The following is a 17,184-nucleotide window of genomic DNA, read 5'->3' on the forward strand; positions in this document are numbered from 1 at the left end:
GGCTAGAGTGGAAGAAGTATATACTTTCTTACCCCACCTATCCAAAGCCCTAGCCTCTTTATCAGAGGTACAGGATTTTTAACCACAGAAGCTTTAACACCTTTAGGCCCCTGAGAAACAGTTTCTGGGTCCGCCCTAGGACTCTTAAACAAATACTTATGAGCTTGGGCACCCTATAATACCTATCAGGCTTAACAGGAGCAGGAGGCAGGAGTCAGGGTTCAGGAAGCCTCTGCAAAACATCCTCCACCACATTCAACACAGGAGGAATAGCTAAGGGCCTATGCTGGGGTAAAACAAGAATTCCCTAAGCCTTTTCCTGGAATCAGAGTAATCCTGGCCTTCCCATTTAAAGTGCTCCCTCATGGGTGAAGAGTCTCTGAAAATGAAAAATCCTCAGGAGGAGAAGCTGTAGGAGTGGAATCATCCACATCAGAATCAGAATAAGTAGGAAACTCTTGTAAGTCTTCCACAGAAGACTCTGAAGCCTGTGAACACTGTTCAAAACTATCAAACTCCTGTTCCACCCTAGGCCTCTTATCAGGCGGGGCATAGAACCTCTAATCAGAGTAATCAAATCTTCTGCCATTTTAAGCATATGTTTCTTAGGCACAGAGCCGAAATGCTAGGAGAAGCCCCCACAGAAGCTGAACTTGGCCTACCTCTAAAAGAAGCTTTGGCAACAGAAGGAGGCCCTAACTACCTTGGGAAGAGAGGGAAGAACAGTTACCTGAGAAGCCCCTCAGCCTGGCCTACCTCCTGAGAGGGCACATCCTGTAACAGTAAAGTATCTGCCTGAGACTCCATAGAGACTCCTGGCAAAACCTCTGGCTCCCTGAGCCTTCTAAAGAACCGACGCCCGGGACTGCGGTTCCTCACCCCTAGGCTTCACTGTTTTGTCCTTGCGCTTCTTGGATGAAGCGGGCGTCGGAGCATCCGGCGGCATATTATAATTGCAGCTTCCCAAACACTAACCTAGCACAATCTAGCCTCCTCTTAATAGTGCGCTTGTTAAATCTAGCACAAGGCGGCAACCAACAACGTCGTGCTCAGGCCCTAAACAAGGTATACACACTGTATTATCATCCCTATGCGGTATCTGCTTCCCACAAGAAATACAGTTATTCACTTTTTCTGACACCCGGTTAAATACTGAGGCAAGAAAAACCAAAATGTTCCCTAGCGGGTACTTAGCCAACTCTGTTTCGGTCTGAAACTCCGGTTTGAGGAAAATCTCAGAACGCCAACCTGCACTCGCAAAATTGCTTCTGCATCGGACCATGCGGCAAAAGACTGAGAAATGGCGTCGGTCATGCGCATTAGTACCCTGGCGTACTGTCGTCAGTCTAAGGCGCCATGACCGACGTCAGCCTTATACTCTGGTATTCGGGCCGACTGGGACGCGGACTATACCCAATGGTCAGGACTGCAGCAATGGAAGACGAAGAACATCGGATGCAGAGAGCTTGAATCTCGGAAACCCTTCTTGCTGAAGTGACAGCCAGTAAAAATATAGTTTTCCAGGTCAATAACTTCAAGGAACATGAAGCAGACGGTTCGAAGGGTGGTAAAATCAAGGATGTTAACATTAAATTCAGATCCCATTGTGGAGGAGGATGTTTTATTGGTGGCTTCAGGAGAAAAATTCCTCTCAGAAAGGCTTTGCATAGTCTATGTGACATAATGTTATGATCTTGCAAGCCAACATGATACTTGGAAATAGCCGCCAGTTGAACTTTTACTGTAGATGAAGAAGATCCTGACTGAAAAACTTCAGCCAGGAAATCTAAAACAGAATGCACAGGAGCAGTAAAGGGATCAATATTTCTGGAGTTTGCCCAAAGGGAAAAACGTCGCCACTTGCTAGCATAAACGGTTCTGGTGGACGACTTCAAAGAAGCTACTAAGATATCTCTGACAGGATCAGAGATCATAGGAAGCCTGGCTAGGGAAGGAAGTGGAGCAACCAAGCAGTGAGGTTGAGAGAACAAATGGCCCAGTGCTGTTGACCCGAATGGTGGATCAAAAGATCCGGAACTTGGTCCAGATGCCAAGGCTGCACCAGGAGGTGACGATGCAGAGACGGAAACCAAATTTGTCGAGGCCAGTAAGGGGCAATGAGAATCAACTTGGCCCTCAAAACGGTGGCTTTCTGAATGACTTGTGGAATCAAGGAAAAGGAGGAAAAAGCGTGCAGAAGTCCCGGGGCCAATCCTGGGTTAGAAAGTCTCTCAGGGTTGGCCTGGTAGGAAAAGAGGGTGAAAAGTCGGGGCACTTGTTGTTTTGGGGTGTAACAAAAAGATCACAACAAGGTGTGCCCCACTTCAGAAAAATCTGGTCCACTATAGATTGACTGAGAGACCACTCGTGAGGCATGAGAATGGCTCTGCTCAGCCTGTCCGCCAAGAGGTTGGACCTGCCGGGGATGTGCATTGCTATCAGAAACCGATGAGAGGAGATTGCCCATTGCCAAAGTCTGAGAGCTTCTCGACACAAAGGATAGGACCTGGTCCCGCCCTGCTTGTTGATGTACCAGACCACGGACATGTTGTCCGTTTGCACTAATAGTCCCAGGAAGAAAGTCGTTGAGGGCTTGCAGCGTTAAAAGCACCGCTCTCATCTCTAGGACATTTATGTGCAGATGGTATTCTATGGGTTGCCCGTCCGTGGACCATCCTGCCCTGATAATGCCCCCTCCACCCGATCAGAGAGGCATCCGTAGTGACTGTGGCAGCGGAGGAGGGAACAAATGGTCGGCCCTGATAAATAAGAGGAAGATATCCACCAGTTCAGATGAGTCCTGCGATTGTGTGACTAATATTTCGTGTCTCATCGGAAGACTGTGGAGCGACCACTGAGTGAATAACATCCACTGCAGAAGACGCATGTGGAAGCGAGCCAGTGGTAGAAGAACAATGGCAGCCATACGACCTAGAACTTTTAGTATCAATCTGGCTTTGACTTTGCTGCTCTGCAATAAAATCCGAGCGTATTTTTGGATGTCCAGAATTCTCTGATCTGTTAGTCTGGCTAACAACTTGATGGTGTTTAATTCTGCGCCTATAAAGATGATAGATTGGCAAGGCAGCAGAAGATTTTTCGAAATTCACTGAAATTCCCAAACTTTTGCAAAGCTGCAGAGTGTAGTCTCTGCTCTGAAGAAGCTGATGCTTGGTGGTGGTGGAGAGGAGCCAGTCGTCCAAATAAGAAAACACCTGGAATCCTTGACATCTCAGATGAGCTGTGACCACTGCCATGCATTTGGTAAACACTTAGGGGGCTGAAGTGAGGCCAAAGGGCAGGGCTCTGAATTGATAATGACTGGTCCCTAGCCGAAAGCTGAGAAACTTCCTGGAGCGCCTGTGTATCTTTATGTGATAGTACGCGTCCTGGAGGTCTATGGAGCACATCCAGTAGTCCTTGCCCAGAAAGGGCAGAATGGACTGAAGCGTGACCTTTTTTACAAATCTGTTTAGATTGCTCAGGTCTAATATTGGTCTCCAATCTCCCGTCCTTTTGGGAACAAAAGAATCTCAGTAGGCGCGGATCCTACTTGGTCTGCTGGAACAGTCTGGGCGGCTCTTTTTCTAGGAGCTTTGAAACCTCCTGTTCTGCCAAATCCTTTGACGGGTGAGATGTCTGGAAGGGATTGGTGAGTCTGGGATACCTTTGAAGGGATTTTGTAACCCTCGGATATGATCGACTGTACCCACAAATCTTGTGAAAGGCAGCCAGGCTACTGGGTACAGCAAAATCCTTCCCGACTGCCTCCAAGGGTAGACAGTGGGCAACACCAGGGGTGCTGAAAGGGCTTCTCAGGAAGAGACTCCCTGTTGCCCTGGTTCTGAGGACCCCCTCTGCCTCTAGGGCGTCTATTATTGTTACCCCCTGCCTCTGGGGGTAAAGCTGACCCGTGTGTCGGCGCAGCTCCTTGGGCTCTGAACCACATCTTCCCTCCTTCTGACCCTTGGGATAGGGTCTAGAAGGGTGGAAAAATGGACTCCAACGGCAGAAAGAGTTTTGCCGTCCTGCTCACACCTGGTCAAGGTTTCCTTCACCTGAGGTCCGAACAAAGCCGAACCGTCAAAGGAGGTATTGGTGAAGGGCGCCTTAAAGTCCAAAATTACAAAGCCGCATCCAGGCTTGGCGTCTAAGAGCCACTCCTGTGACTGCGGCTCTGCTCGCTCCATCGGCTGCATAGGATATGAGCCGCATGGAGGAGTTGGTTAAGGAATTCAGGATTGCTAGTTGTGAGGCAATCTTTTCTTGAGCCCCAGCAGCAGAAGGATCCTGGACCACTTCACCTAGTTCCTTGAGAATATCTCTTTGAAGCCTGGTGAAGTGACAAAGGTAGTTCAGCGAGCATAGCAAAGGTCACTGAAGAAAACATCCGCTTTCCATACCTGTCCATGGTCCTAGAATCTTTGTTAGGAGGATGGACAGGTACTGAAGGATCCGCAAGTTCCTTCTTGGTGGCCGCCGCCACCACCATAGCATCCACAGAGACACCCTTAGAAGAAACTGCTTGTCTGTAGGGGCCGTAATAAATTTGGATGGTCTCCTGGGGACAGGTTCCACAGAATCTGGAGCTGCCCGCCTTCCGAGCCACTACCTGCATAAGTGGGTCGAAGGCGGAGACACCCAGGAGGTGGAGGTCGGGATCCAAAAGCCTCCAGGTATACCGACTCATCCTCGGAGGGGTCACTGGAGGGCCAATTCCCCCTCTGTTTGAGGAGCTCAAGGATATCTGAAAAGGAGACATCCTCAGAGGGGGACCGTGGGGAACTCTCCGACTCATCTAAGTCGGTATCAGATGTAGTAGACTCAGGAGTCTGTGTGTTTCCTCTTACACGTCCTCTTCCGAGGGTTCCCCTGCAGGATCAGGAGAAACCTTGGAAGAGGAAGTTATTCCCAATGGGAAACCTGGGCGATGGATCCCTGGGCCTGAGAGCAAGAGGCTGGCAAGAGGCGTCTACAGGCACCGAAGAGGGAGGAGCTAAAGGGATGGACCGTTGACCTGGCTCAGGTGCCAGGACACTCCTCATCACCTCAAAGGCTCCCTTCCCAGGAGGCGGAATATTCCCGTTCAAGGAAATAGGAATTCCCGGCTCCACTGAGAGGAAGGCTCTGAGGCCGATGTCGGTGCCGAGCTTACCAAGCGAAGCCCGAGAGGGACAGTGGGTCGGACAAGGGTCCGATGCCACTAGCCCCTCGGAGCCGACAAGGAAACTCGGCGGCGGATCCCTCCAAGGAAGGTCTCATGGAAGAGATCGGGCGAAGCAGCGGAGCGGAAAAGGATGTATCGGTTCGGCGCCGACAGTCGCTGTCCCGAAGCTCCGGCTCCGAACTCTGGAGGGAGTCGGAGGAGGAAGTTCAAGGGTAAAACAATAGCGAAGTCTGTTGAGACGGGCTATGGAGGATTTGGGCCAGTGCCTGCGACTTCAACAGCCTGCTTACCACCCTCTCTAAATCGTGGTCAGACAGCCTGGAAGATCTCGAAGATCGGCTCCGATGACTCCGCTCCGACAAAATAGGAGACCCGGGCAGTGGCTAGACTCCAAAGAAGGGGACCGAGATCTCTTCTTGGACGAAGCCATCGGAGCCGACGTCCTCTGGGTTCCAGATGGAGCCGAAGGCTTCTCGGCTCCGATACTGGATAATATGTCGGCTCCAGCCGGAGCCGACAAGGCAACAGCAGATTGGGTGTCGGAACCGACCCTACCACCTGAGAAGAAAGATCGGCTCTGGCACAAGGGAGAGATAAACCCTGACTAAGCTGTTTGAAAAATTCAAACTTACCTCAGCTGGCAAAAAGGAGACCTCTTCGCAAAGCGGCAAACGAGATCTGGAGGTAGTCCCGCCTTGCATCATGGGATATAGGGTTGCCTCGAGCTGGTAAAAGGAGTTCTCAAGCTAAGCAAGTGCCGAGTCGGAGCCGAGGATCGGCTCCGAAACCATCCAGCAAGAATGAAGGCGAGATTGACAACTTAACATCGTTTTTTTTTTGTTTGTTTTTTTAATGAAAGTATAAATTCAGAATACCACCCAATTTGTTTAAATCAAAAGTGCTCACTGGATGCTACGTTTGAATAAAGGATCATATTTCCAGGATGAATGATCATACATTTGACTTGAATTTATTTATTTATAACTTTCTTTAATTAACATTTTACACTTTACGGAACAGCAACCTAAGGAGATCATTTTTCTAGGACATCAGCCAAATCCTAAAAGGCCAAATACAGAGAACAATGTTGTTAATATACCTTATCAATTTCCCCCTTTTTGTTCTTACTAAAAATGATAAAGGGGAAAATTTGTTGCAGTACTGTGCAAATATCTTTTCTGTCAAAAAAAAATATATAATGACGAAAAGGGAATAGAAAATGTTGGGTGAGAAATGTGGACATTATATATATATATATATATATATATATAGATATATATAAAAAGGCAGAGAATCTGTGCAACATTGGCCCTATGTAGTGAGTACAGCAAGGATCAGGGACGCATAAAGGTATATAGATCAACCCCAAATTTGATACTATTCTGTAGATACCACCCCTCCAATTGGGAAATATACAAAACATAGGTTTAATCCATGTGGTATGATGGGACATGTTCAGAAAAAATGTACTTTAAGCGGTTATAAATATAAATGGAGTAGACACATATGGTTTAATTATGACCAAGATAAACCTGACAACACAAATGAGAAAAATGCTGACATTCCTGTCTTAAATAAGACACAGTGAGAAGATTGCTGACATTCCTGTCTTAAATAAGACACAGTGAGAAGATGTCTTATGAAAAACAGAACAACAGATAAAATTATTACTGACTAATCTAATGAAGATGGAGATAATGATATTCCAGAAATTAGGAAATATGGGATGTGTTTGTGACAGAAGATGGCCCTTTGGATATTTCTATCAGGAGAAAAGCAAGGGCAAGAAAACAAAAAGCCAAGTATTAAACATACAAGAGGAACAAAGGAAAGGGTCATTTTTTGTCTTTCTTTAAATGTTAATAACCTTATAAATAATGACAGGCTATTATCAATACTGAGGTGTTGTACTTTAAAGGTGTGGAAGTACCAGCATCTTGGCAGAAAACTGGAGTGGCTATATTACCCCAAAGAGGGCAGTGACCCTTTTCACCCTCTTCATGTATACCAATTTCAATTTTAAACCATGACTGTAAAGTGTTTATGTCTATACTAGCTAAAAGAATAGCAAATGCTTTGCTAACACTGATAGGCAATGGGTCAGTGTGGTTTTGTACAGGGGAGGCAAACATCTGACAACATTAAAAGAAAAATGATGATGATATGAGAAGCAGAATGTAGGAAGAAACCATTATTGTTGTAGGGTCTTGATGCAGCAAAAGCATTCGACTGAGTCAGCTCAGCTGGGATTTTATGAATAGGGCAATAAATCCATTTGCATTCCCTGATAAAATAATATGGTTATTTAGGAGGATATACAAAGAGTTAGAGGCAAAAATTACGATGGGAGGGTTGCTCGGCAATAAGCTATGTTTCAATCAAGAAGTAGGCAAGGGTGTCTCATTTCCCCTTTATTATTTGCTTTACATTTACACTTGCAACGACAATAAGGGGGCTCACAAGTTCAAGGATCTAACTAGTATGGTAACTCAAGAAAAGTTAGCCTTATTTGCAGATAACATTTTATATCTGATAAATCCAAAGGCAATTTTTAGTGCTATGGAATATTTTGAGACACTTTCAGGTCTTTTCTGAACAAAGAATTAATTAAGATATACCCTCACCAATCAATCAATTAATTACATTTAATTACACCATTGCATTTAAAAAGACATCACCTAATTTTACTATAAAATAATTAAAATGTATTACATAACGTATATATAACAATATATAAATATCTATTAGATTATATATTGTAATAAATTAATTTAATATTTATAAAAACAACCATATCTTTTCATTTTAATATACACAATATACAAGTGCATTCATTTAAACCTAGAAAAACAGTGGCATTTAGCTTCAACTGCCAACGTAACTCACATGCCTCCAACTGTTCTGGTATCACCCTGTTCTGTACATCATTAGTTACTTGTTGAATCAGTAAAAATCGAAATTTATGACCACTGTATCTCTTAATATGTCTACTTAGTGCATCTGTTTTCACCATTTTAGCAATATCAGAGATGTGTTCATATAGTCTGGTTTTAAAAACCCTAGCAGGTTTTCCACATAGAAGGCAGTGCAGTCAAAACACTTGGCAAAATATACTATATTCTTGGAACAACAATTATAATGTGAATGAATGTGTATTTTAAAACCATTCAACACAAACAAATGGTTGGTTTCAAGTAAATGTGTGCATTGATTGCACCTCCCACATTTAAAGTTTCCTTTTTTAAGGTTCGATTGCATATCTTTAATTCGACCCCACCCTCTTTCCAAAAGAATTTTAAAATTAAAATCTCTCTTAAATATATAGGTGGGTGTGTCTCCAAATCTATCTAACAAATCCTGATCAGAGGTCAATAAAGGCCAATTTTTCTTAATAATTGCACATACAGCCACAATATCTCTATTAGGTTCATAGGTAGGTACTAGGCTATATGCCCGAGGGCATTTATAAGCCTAGCCAGGGTGTGTCAACTTTCGCTGCCCCATTGATTAATTAACTGAGCCTCTGTCAAGAAGAGCCAATGAAGTGATCCCAGGGGTGTATTTTCTGTTACCCATCCACTCGTCAAGGTTTCTCTTGAAGAGTGTTAGTGAGGGGCTCTGCCTAATGTAGTCAGGAATTTTGTTCCAAAGCATGGGGAGTCTCTGTGACAGGAATCTATCCCTCCAGCATGTTCTATTTATTTTTGTGGCGAGGTTTAGCTCACTAGAGAGCGTAGCTGGCAGTGACTTGGATTTCTTTAGGTGGAGCATGTCCATCAATTCTGAGTTGGACATGGCTTTGTAAGTCAGGCAGAGATCACCTCTGAGTAAGCGATATGCAACTGAGTACAGCTGGAGTTTTTCCAGTCGGGCTGCATAGGACATATGTTTGAGGCCAGTAATCCTCTTGGTGAGGTACTTTTGTGGTCTTTCCAGCTGCTGAAAGTGTCTTGTGAGGTACATCCCAAATGGGGCATTGTACTCTATGATGGGTCTGATGAGTGACGAGTAGAGGGGCACTATGACCTCTTTATTTCTAGGTGAGGATCCTTTAGTAATTAGATGGGCTACATAGAAGGATTTCCTAACTACTTTGGCAATATGATTGTCAAATGAGAGATTACTATCTACCTGGGTCCCCAAATCTCTTATTACCTCTTCTGTATTAAGGGGGCTGCAACCTATGTGGTAATTCATGGGCATTTTGTTTTTCCCAAATGGGATGACTATGCATTTTTTGGCATTTAGCTTGAGACTATGACTTTGACACCAGGTGTCCATCTCAGTAAGGCCCTTTTGGAGAATGTCCGTGTCAGCCGGAGAGTCAATTATGGCTCCCAGTTTGCAGCCATCGGCGAACTTGGTTAGCCTTAGTCCTGTGTTTGCCTGTATTTCTGAGAAGTATATGCCGAACAGTAGAGGTCCCAGGACCGAGCCTTGTGGGACACCACTTGTGACTGGTTTACAGTCGGACCTGGAGCCCGCTATTCTTACCGTGTGAGTTCTGGCTGTAAGCCACTTGGCAACCCATCTCGTGACGTAGGGGTTTATGTTCAGGCTGGTGAGTTTTTCTATAATTCCCGAGTGGGGAATGGTGTCAAAAGCCTTGGCGAGGTCAAGGTAGGCTGTGTTAACTACCTTCCCCCCATCCATGGTCTTGGTGACTGTCTCGAAGAAGTCAACCAGGTTTAGTAGGCATGATCTGCCCTTAACAAAGCCGAACTGGGTCGGGTCAAGTGTTTGGAGGGTTCCCAGTGTCTTTGTTAATGAGTTCCATGATGATGCGCTCCATAGCCTCGCAGACCAGGCTAGTCAGGCTTATGGGGCGATAGTTACCAGGGTCAGTTGTGGCCTATTGTATGTGCATATAAAAGAAACTCTACCATAAATATTTTTAGACGTTGCACTATTTATTATAGTCACAGGAACCGTACCATCTAATTCTGTCCTTTTTAGAATGGGTGAATAAATTTTACTGTTCCTTTTCTCAACAATTTCATTTTTTATTTTAGTTAATAGGGGTTTGATAGCCCCTGCTTAAAAACATACCCACTATAAAATCAATTTCTTGCAAAAAATCAGAATCTCTTGTTACCATTTTAGCTGCCTTCACCAATTGTCCTTTTACTACCGCTCTTTTTTGGCAAGGTGGATGGCAGCTAGAATAATCCATATAAGAGTTTGAAAATATGGATTTTCTATAGATTTTTGATACTAACATTTTAAATTCATTATCAAACGAAATCTCCACATCCAAGTAATGTATGACATTTGCACTAAACTGATGTGTAAAATTCAAAAACCCAACAGAATTGTTGGTGTAATGAAAAAAACTCTTCTAATTGGGATAGATTACCACGCCAAACAAAAAGATGTTGTCCACAAATCTTGTGTATTTGGATATATACTTAGCATATACACTTTCAAAAATCATGTTGGATTCCCAATAAGACATGACCAAATTGGCAAAGGTGGGGGCACACACCACCCCCATAGCCACACCTACCTTTTGTCTAAAAAATTGGCCTTCAAAAAAAATGAAATTGTTGTCTAAAACTACCTCCATTAATGTTACTAAAGAGTTTACCTTATGTCCTTCACATCTATTGGAGACTACCAACTGTCTTTCCAGTTATTCTAAGCCTGTCACATGTGGTATAACACTAAAAAGATTGCACATGTCCATAGTTACAAAATAAGTTCAGATATACTGAATCACTGTATAACAAAACCTGGGACATTCAACCTTTACAAAAGTAAGTTAAATAACAGTTGTGGTTGAAAGGGTGGGATGGATAGATGCTTCTACAACTATTTGTTTTCAGAAATACAGAATTTTAACTTATGGTTTGCATAAATATTTCTGTACAAATTGGAAAAATGCAACGTTGAAATAAGTATATTAATAAAGACCCTGTCTTTTTATGGGAATATTCAAAAGAGTGACTGTCAGCAGATGAGTGTGTCTGTGTGTGTGTGTGTGTGTGTGTGTGTGTGTGTGTGTGTGTGTGTGTGTGTGGCTGAAGAACAGGTACAACTGAATGAAATAATGCCCCGAGGGCTTCACTTGGATTAGGAAACAAACGAGAGGCAAGAAAACGTTTACCACGGACTCAGGTCATGGACAATATTACTATGGAGATTACAGAAGTGACAATGCTGTAGCAAATCTGACAGTCATGATGCTGATGAGAGTGGAAACGGCTCAAGATAAACCAGGAGTTTAGAACAAAGTACCCTGAGAGAAGTGAGTCACAGAACCTTGCTGTTGCAATCAACACTAGAGGTAAAATGAGATGAGGTAATTCTAATGAGGTGAAGTGAAAATCAGTAAACATACATCAGTGACATGAGTGACAGTATTTCCTTACTGAGAAGCACTACATTAAGGGCAGAGTGGAAACAAGAGCATTGCTGTATACAGAAGTATCAAGTGGTAGTTCAGTGACACAGCAAAAACAGAAGAAAAATTTATAGTGTGTCTCCACTGCCTGAAAAATGTTTCGCAGAGATATTCCTTTGAGTTAGAAGTACCAAAGCCAATGGACTTGGTTAATGCAGATTTGAAAGTAACTATTCACTTGGGTCAAGAACCATTTTGATGTTTCTTCTGAATCTGCAACACTGATATATAAAGCTGTAAAAAAATAATATTTTATGGCAGACCATCTGAAATGCAATGGGCAAACTATCAAATACAAACTCAGACCTTGTTAAAAAGCAAACTACAAATTAAATTTCTAGAGAAAGAAGGATATCAGGTAAAACAAGAACTTTCTAGATGTTGTGAAACAACAGATGGACTGAGAGCTAAGAAATAGGTACGAGTCCATATGTAAAAGATATTGAGGGCATTGTCATAACTGAAAATGTAAGAGGAACGAGTTATTAAGGTAACCAATCAAAACAATACACATCTGGCTAGAAGTGGATATGTAATGACATTTTATAATAAAACAATAGGCAAATACAACTAACTGTAAAACAGAATTAGGAAATGCAAAATGATGCATACTTTTTGTCCGAATGTCAAGAAAAAGAACAAAGATGGTATTTCAAATGCTGATCGAGACAGGTCACTATGTTTTTTTTTTTCAATTAATGTATTTGTGCTTATGTCTTAAGTGATAATTTAGTAAAGGTGTTAAAAAAGAAAGAGGCCACTATGCAAAATGAGAAATAAAAGGTAAGTAAGGAGGGTGAAGGGAAGGAGTGGAACAGGAAAGGTGATATAGCGCTAGAATCAGGTAAGAGGTACTTAGTATTATAATCTGGGTTGAGGGGAATTAAGAAGAATGGCCAAGAGTGGGAATGTATAGTGGAAGGGGTGAGTAACAGAAAATTAAAATTGCAATCAAAAAGAAAAATTAAAAGGTGAAGGATAACTCCTTCTGGAACTGTGAACAGAGTTAAGAATGTTTATAAAGATTCAGTGTTTTCATGCACCAAGAAACAAAAACATGATATCTTATTAAATAATATATAGTGTGTTTCTAAAAATGAGAAGGATGGGACAGAAACATGGTAAGGAAAAGGTTCAACAAGTGTTTGGTAAGGAAGAATGTCCAGGTGCAACATACTAATGGTGTCAGTATAATAGAAAGACGGTTTTGATGATGGTTAGTTGAAAGAGAAGTTAGTCAAAACTGGTGGTATATACAGGAGACTTGGGAGTTGACAGGTTTGAGCTATTGTGCATCCTCTGATAGAAAATATTTGACATGATAATGAAGTCCTAGTTTACGGATGTTTTTTTAAACTGCATGTTGGATAGGCTGACTGAATCTCAATGTATAGTCAATGAATATACCCAATAATTTTCTCTTTCATACTACCTCAACGCTAATATTATTGACTGATAACATTTTTAAGTCACAGTAATTTGATTTTTGGGTTGGTGATGAAAACACCATTAGTTTTGCTTCTTTTAGGCTTTCATTGGTTTAGGCATTTTTTTTACTTTTTGTAAAGAAATGCTATAGGTCATTTGTAGCTGTTTGAAAATGCTGCATATATCAGTGTTGAGCAGTCTCATGTTGGATTAGATTTGCTGGGTGACAGGCTGCATGCATTTTATCCAAATGACACCTTAAACGGTTCTAACACCTGTGGAAATTGTTGTGGTTATGTGCATCTATTAAAAAACACTTTTTCAATACATCTACTAGGGGATGATTTTTGACAACATGCCCTATTATTTGTAATATGCAAAATGTTATCTTGCCCAAAGCACATGTGGATTTTTTTTTATATAGGTCAAACCAACATTTTAAGAAACATTTATCTGTTCACTTTGGTGGTGTAAAGGGTAAAAAAAACAAAAAACAAACAAACATAGTGTTTTGTATGAAGAATGTCCTAACACAACTCAGCACATTTTGTTTTTACAAGCACTGATAGGGCTATTCCTAGTCAGCACACTTCTGATGTTTTGAATGCAGATCTATTAAATAAAACAGAAAAGAGCCAGATCATACTAGCAGCAGCTTTGTTTATGTCAAGTCTAAATTAATACTTGTGAGTTTTTCATAAATGTTCTTACTATGGAAAATAGGTCTGTGATTTTTAATGCTTGAAGACTTTAAGGTTATTATTTAATCTGTCTGGTTGGATATCTGATTCAGTTAACTGTCAGCACCCATTTGTTGTAACTATGGTGGTTAGATTTTTAAATGTGCTGCTGAATTTAGTGGATAATGGCAAAACCAGCCAACTGATGATGGATAATGACTTTGTGGATTGAAGGAGCTATATGAGTTAGTTGACTGATGAAGTGCTGGAGATATTTTTCTACCTGTGAGCACCACTGTGTCTGTGCAATTTCTGAGGGAGCATTTTATTTATAAATATAATAAAAGAGCACACATCTTAATAATGAACCTTGTAATACACCTACTGCTGTCTGCTGAGGAAGCTAACCTACAGAAAAAGGTAAAGACTGTAAATCTGGGGATCAGTTTAATTATGGTATTTTCCCTTGCCTTTCAGGAATGCAATGTTAAACCTAATAAAAGAGGAATTTTATACACAGAGAAGAAATGAGCAGTTTAGATATATACCGTTGTGTATTAACATTGCTACAATTAACAAAAGATACCCAAAGTAATGAGGTACAATATAGAAGAAATATTGTTACATGTGCATTATGAAAAAATACTGAATAAAGGAGTGAAGGGAAAGAAAAAAACATAAGATAACATTATTTTATCTGAATATAATACAAAATATAATTACAGAAAGAGAGTATGATAAGTGCAAAAGAGATAGAAACATTACAATTGTATTAATCACAATATTTCACACTGAAATCATGTGCAAGACTGGGTATGAAGGAAAGAGTATAATGAGCAAAGGAGGAAAAGGATGAGGTAAGAAATTTCCTTTATGTTTCTTGAAAAAGCAGAAATGAGACATAAGATGGCAGAAAGAATTAGTTGTTGTTTCTTTTGGCTTTTCCCGGTTAGGGGTCGCCACAGCGGAACTCCAGTCCGCTAATGATTGGCAGTGAATTTTTACGTGCCGAGTTGCCGGCCCTGACGTGCAACCTTCAACAAAGGTACTCCCATTCACGCATGCCACCACACAGAAGACGCTCTAGCTGAGAATTGAACAGGACAGCGTCTTACTGTGAGGCGACAATGCTACCGCAACACCACCACCGTAGTAATGGCAGAAAGAATTAGTAATGAAAAGAAATGCAAAACAAATGAAATTACTATGTTTTGAGGCGACAACGCTACCGCACCACCACCACCGCAGTAATGGCAGAAAGAATTAGTAATGAAAAGAAATGCAAAACAAATGAAATGACTATGTTTTTTCTAGAAAATAAAACATTGAAAAAAGTTTTGCATGAAATTGATAAAAAAAGAACAGAATTATTTAGAGTACTTAAAATGGAAATTATGTATGGATTATAGCGCTGGGTAGAAGAGAATGTCCTACACAATGTGAATACAATCCTGATACCATCTACTTGGGTAAGGTAGGTGCTTTATAATAAACTGTGGTATATGAATGAGAAAATAATTATAAGATGTTATGCAGAATGAAGAAAGGGAAATATATCAACTGGTGTAAAAAAAGCAAAACTAAATGGAGATGAATATGCAAGGCAAAGTTGGGAGATTGCTGACTTTGTGATTCTTTGATATATGTATTTAAAAATTAGTTGAAAAATAAACAGAAAACCTTTTTAAGACAAGTTCCTTGTGGATCTTTTACACCAATCTAACCTATCACCAACTCAAGCAAGTATATTTGCAAAATACAGTTTCTACAATGCTGAGGGGTTATTTAAGACCCAGACTCAATACACTGTGTGGCACTAATGAGTGGTACAGTCATGCCAACAGGTTAAATCAAACGCATCAAACATACAATAATTACAGATGAACAAACACTCGGTCACACACACACAAAATTTACCTTAGCCTTCTTTTTGATGTGTTTGAGCAACGGCTGAACAGAATGCTGTCCGGGCTGTGACAATGCTCCATATGAGTATTTTTTCAGCACTGGTCGATGAAACTGCCTCAATTTCATTGGGCCCATGTGTGTAGGGAAGAATGGCTGACGAAGCTCCACTGCTGGAATCGAATGCTAACCAGAATGAAATCAGCAAAGGTTTATATAAGGAGAACATGAAAGCCACAAGGCTAAACATTTCATACTGATAAATTCTGTGAATTTAAAAGCAAAATCACTGTGTCAGAAATTTAACATGCAGCAGAATCTATCAAAACATGGCAAGTAAAACAAGCCGTTAAATTAGACAGGCCAACATGCTACTATATTACACAGTTTTGTACTTGGAAATCTTCGAAGATCTTTTATGTATCTGCAAGTAACAATGAAGAAAAGCTGTTCTCACTGGAAAACAAATGAAAGGATTACTGGCAGTGAATAAACACAAAATGATTAAGAGTAGAAACTGTAGTTTGGTACTCTGGACAAGGACAAATCTCCTTGAAAATGAACTTATCCAAAGTAGCACACAGTAGGACTCCCTCTTATCCGGCCATCAAATTTCTGCCGTACCCTTAGCAAAAGACAACAGAAAAGAACACTACTTCTGCCTCCTCTGGGCTAAATAATGACAGACATTTGAGTTTTAGACTTCATATTCATTAGAAAAATGTATACTAACACAAATCCTGTTATTCTAGCTAATTCAAAATCTATAAATGCTATTTTGTTTGCTTTTTTTGATTAACCAGCCATTCGTTTATCCAGCCTACAAAATGGCCCAGAAATTGTACTTTATTTGGCTGTTTGGGCAGTTTTCCATCTCTTTCAACCTGCTGGCTTAAAAGCCTGCGTTTGTACTTGTTCCCCACCTTTCCTGTAACTAGTCTAGTCCAGGTACAGATTTGCTGTATCCAGGACTCTTTGTAAGCTTCTAAGCCCCCCCCCCCAAGCCCTTCTATGTTGGAGGGAAGCCTTCAAGCTTATCAGTGGGAGTGGTAAGCATTAGGTAGCCTATCTACCACAAGAGGAGTGGTTACTGGCCCAGAAATTGTAGCTACTGGCCATTTGGGCAGTTTCTTTCCATCTCTTTCAACTTTCTGGTTTAAAAGCTTCACTTGCACTTGTTTCCCATCTTTCCTGAAACTAGCCTAGTCCAGATACAGAGTTGCTGTATCCAGGACTGTTGGTAAGCTTCTCAGCCCCGCAAGCCTTTCTGTGTTGGAGGAAAGCCTTTTAGCTTATCAGTGGGAGTGGTAAGCACTAGGTAGCCGGTCTACCATGAGAGGAGTGGTTCTTTGCCCAGAAATTGTAGTTTATTGACCATTTGGACAGTTTGTCTGTCTCTTTCAACTTTCTGGTTTAAAAGACCACATCTGCGCTTGTTTCCCATCTTTCCTATAACTAACCTACTGGGTAGCAATAGAAAGCCTTAAACTGATTCAAGCCTTCTTCCTTAGAAGAGAGACTTTGGAGTGATTAAGAATCAGTTTTCTGTACTTTCTTGCTGTACTTAACTGTTTTATGCCTAAACGCAGATTTTCCAGCAT

The 17,184-nt window shown here is 41.3% G+C and overlaps 1 protein-coding gene across 1 annotated transcript in view; it reads right to left on the reverse strand.

Moving 5' to 3' along the window:
• Positions 1-17,184, reverse strand: part of TAF1 (TATA-box binding protein associated factor 1) — a 2,792,652-nt gene that overhangs the window by 1,825,211 nt on the left and 950,257 nt on the right. The window contains exon 14 of the mRNA XM_044057257.1: positions 15,596-15,769. Within this exon, the coding sequence (XP_043913192.1) occupies positions 15,596-15,769 (174 nt within the window). The remainder of the gene's footprint in view (positions 1-15,595; positions 15,770-17,184) is intronic.

This window comes from Protopterus annectens, chromosome 15.part0 (genome assembly GCF_019279795.1).
Source record: "Protopterus annectens isolate FY-2018-M chromosome 15.part0, PAN1.0, whole genome shotgun sequence".
In the NCBI taxonomy this organism is placed as follows: Eukaryota; Metazoa; Chordata; order Ceratodontiformes; family Protopteridae; genus Protopterus; species Protopterus annectens.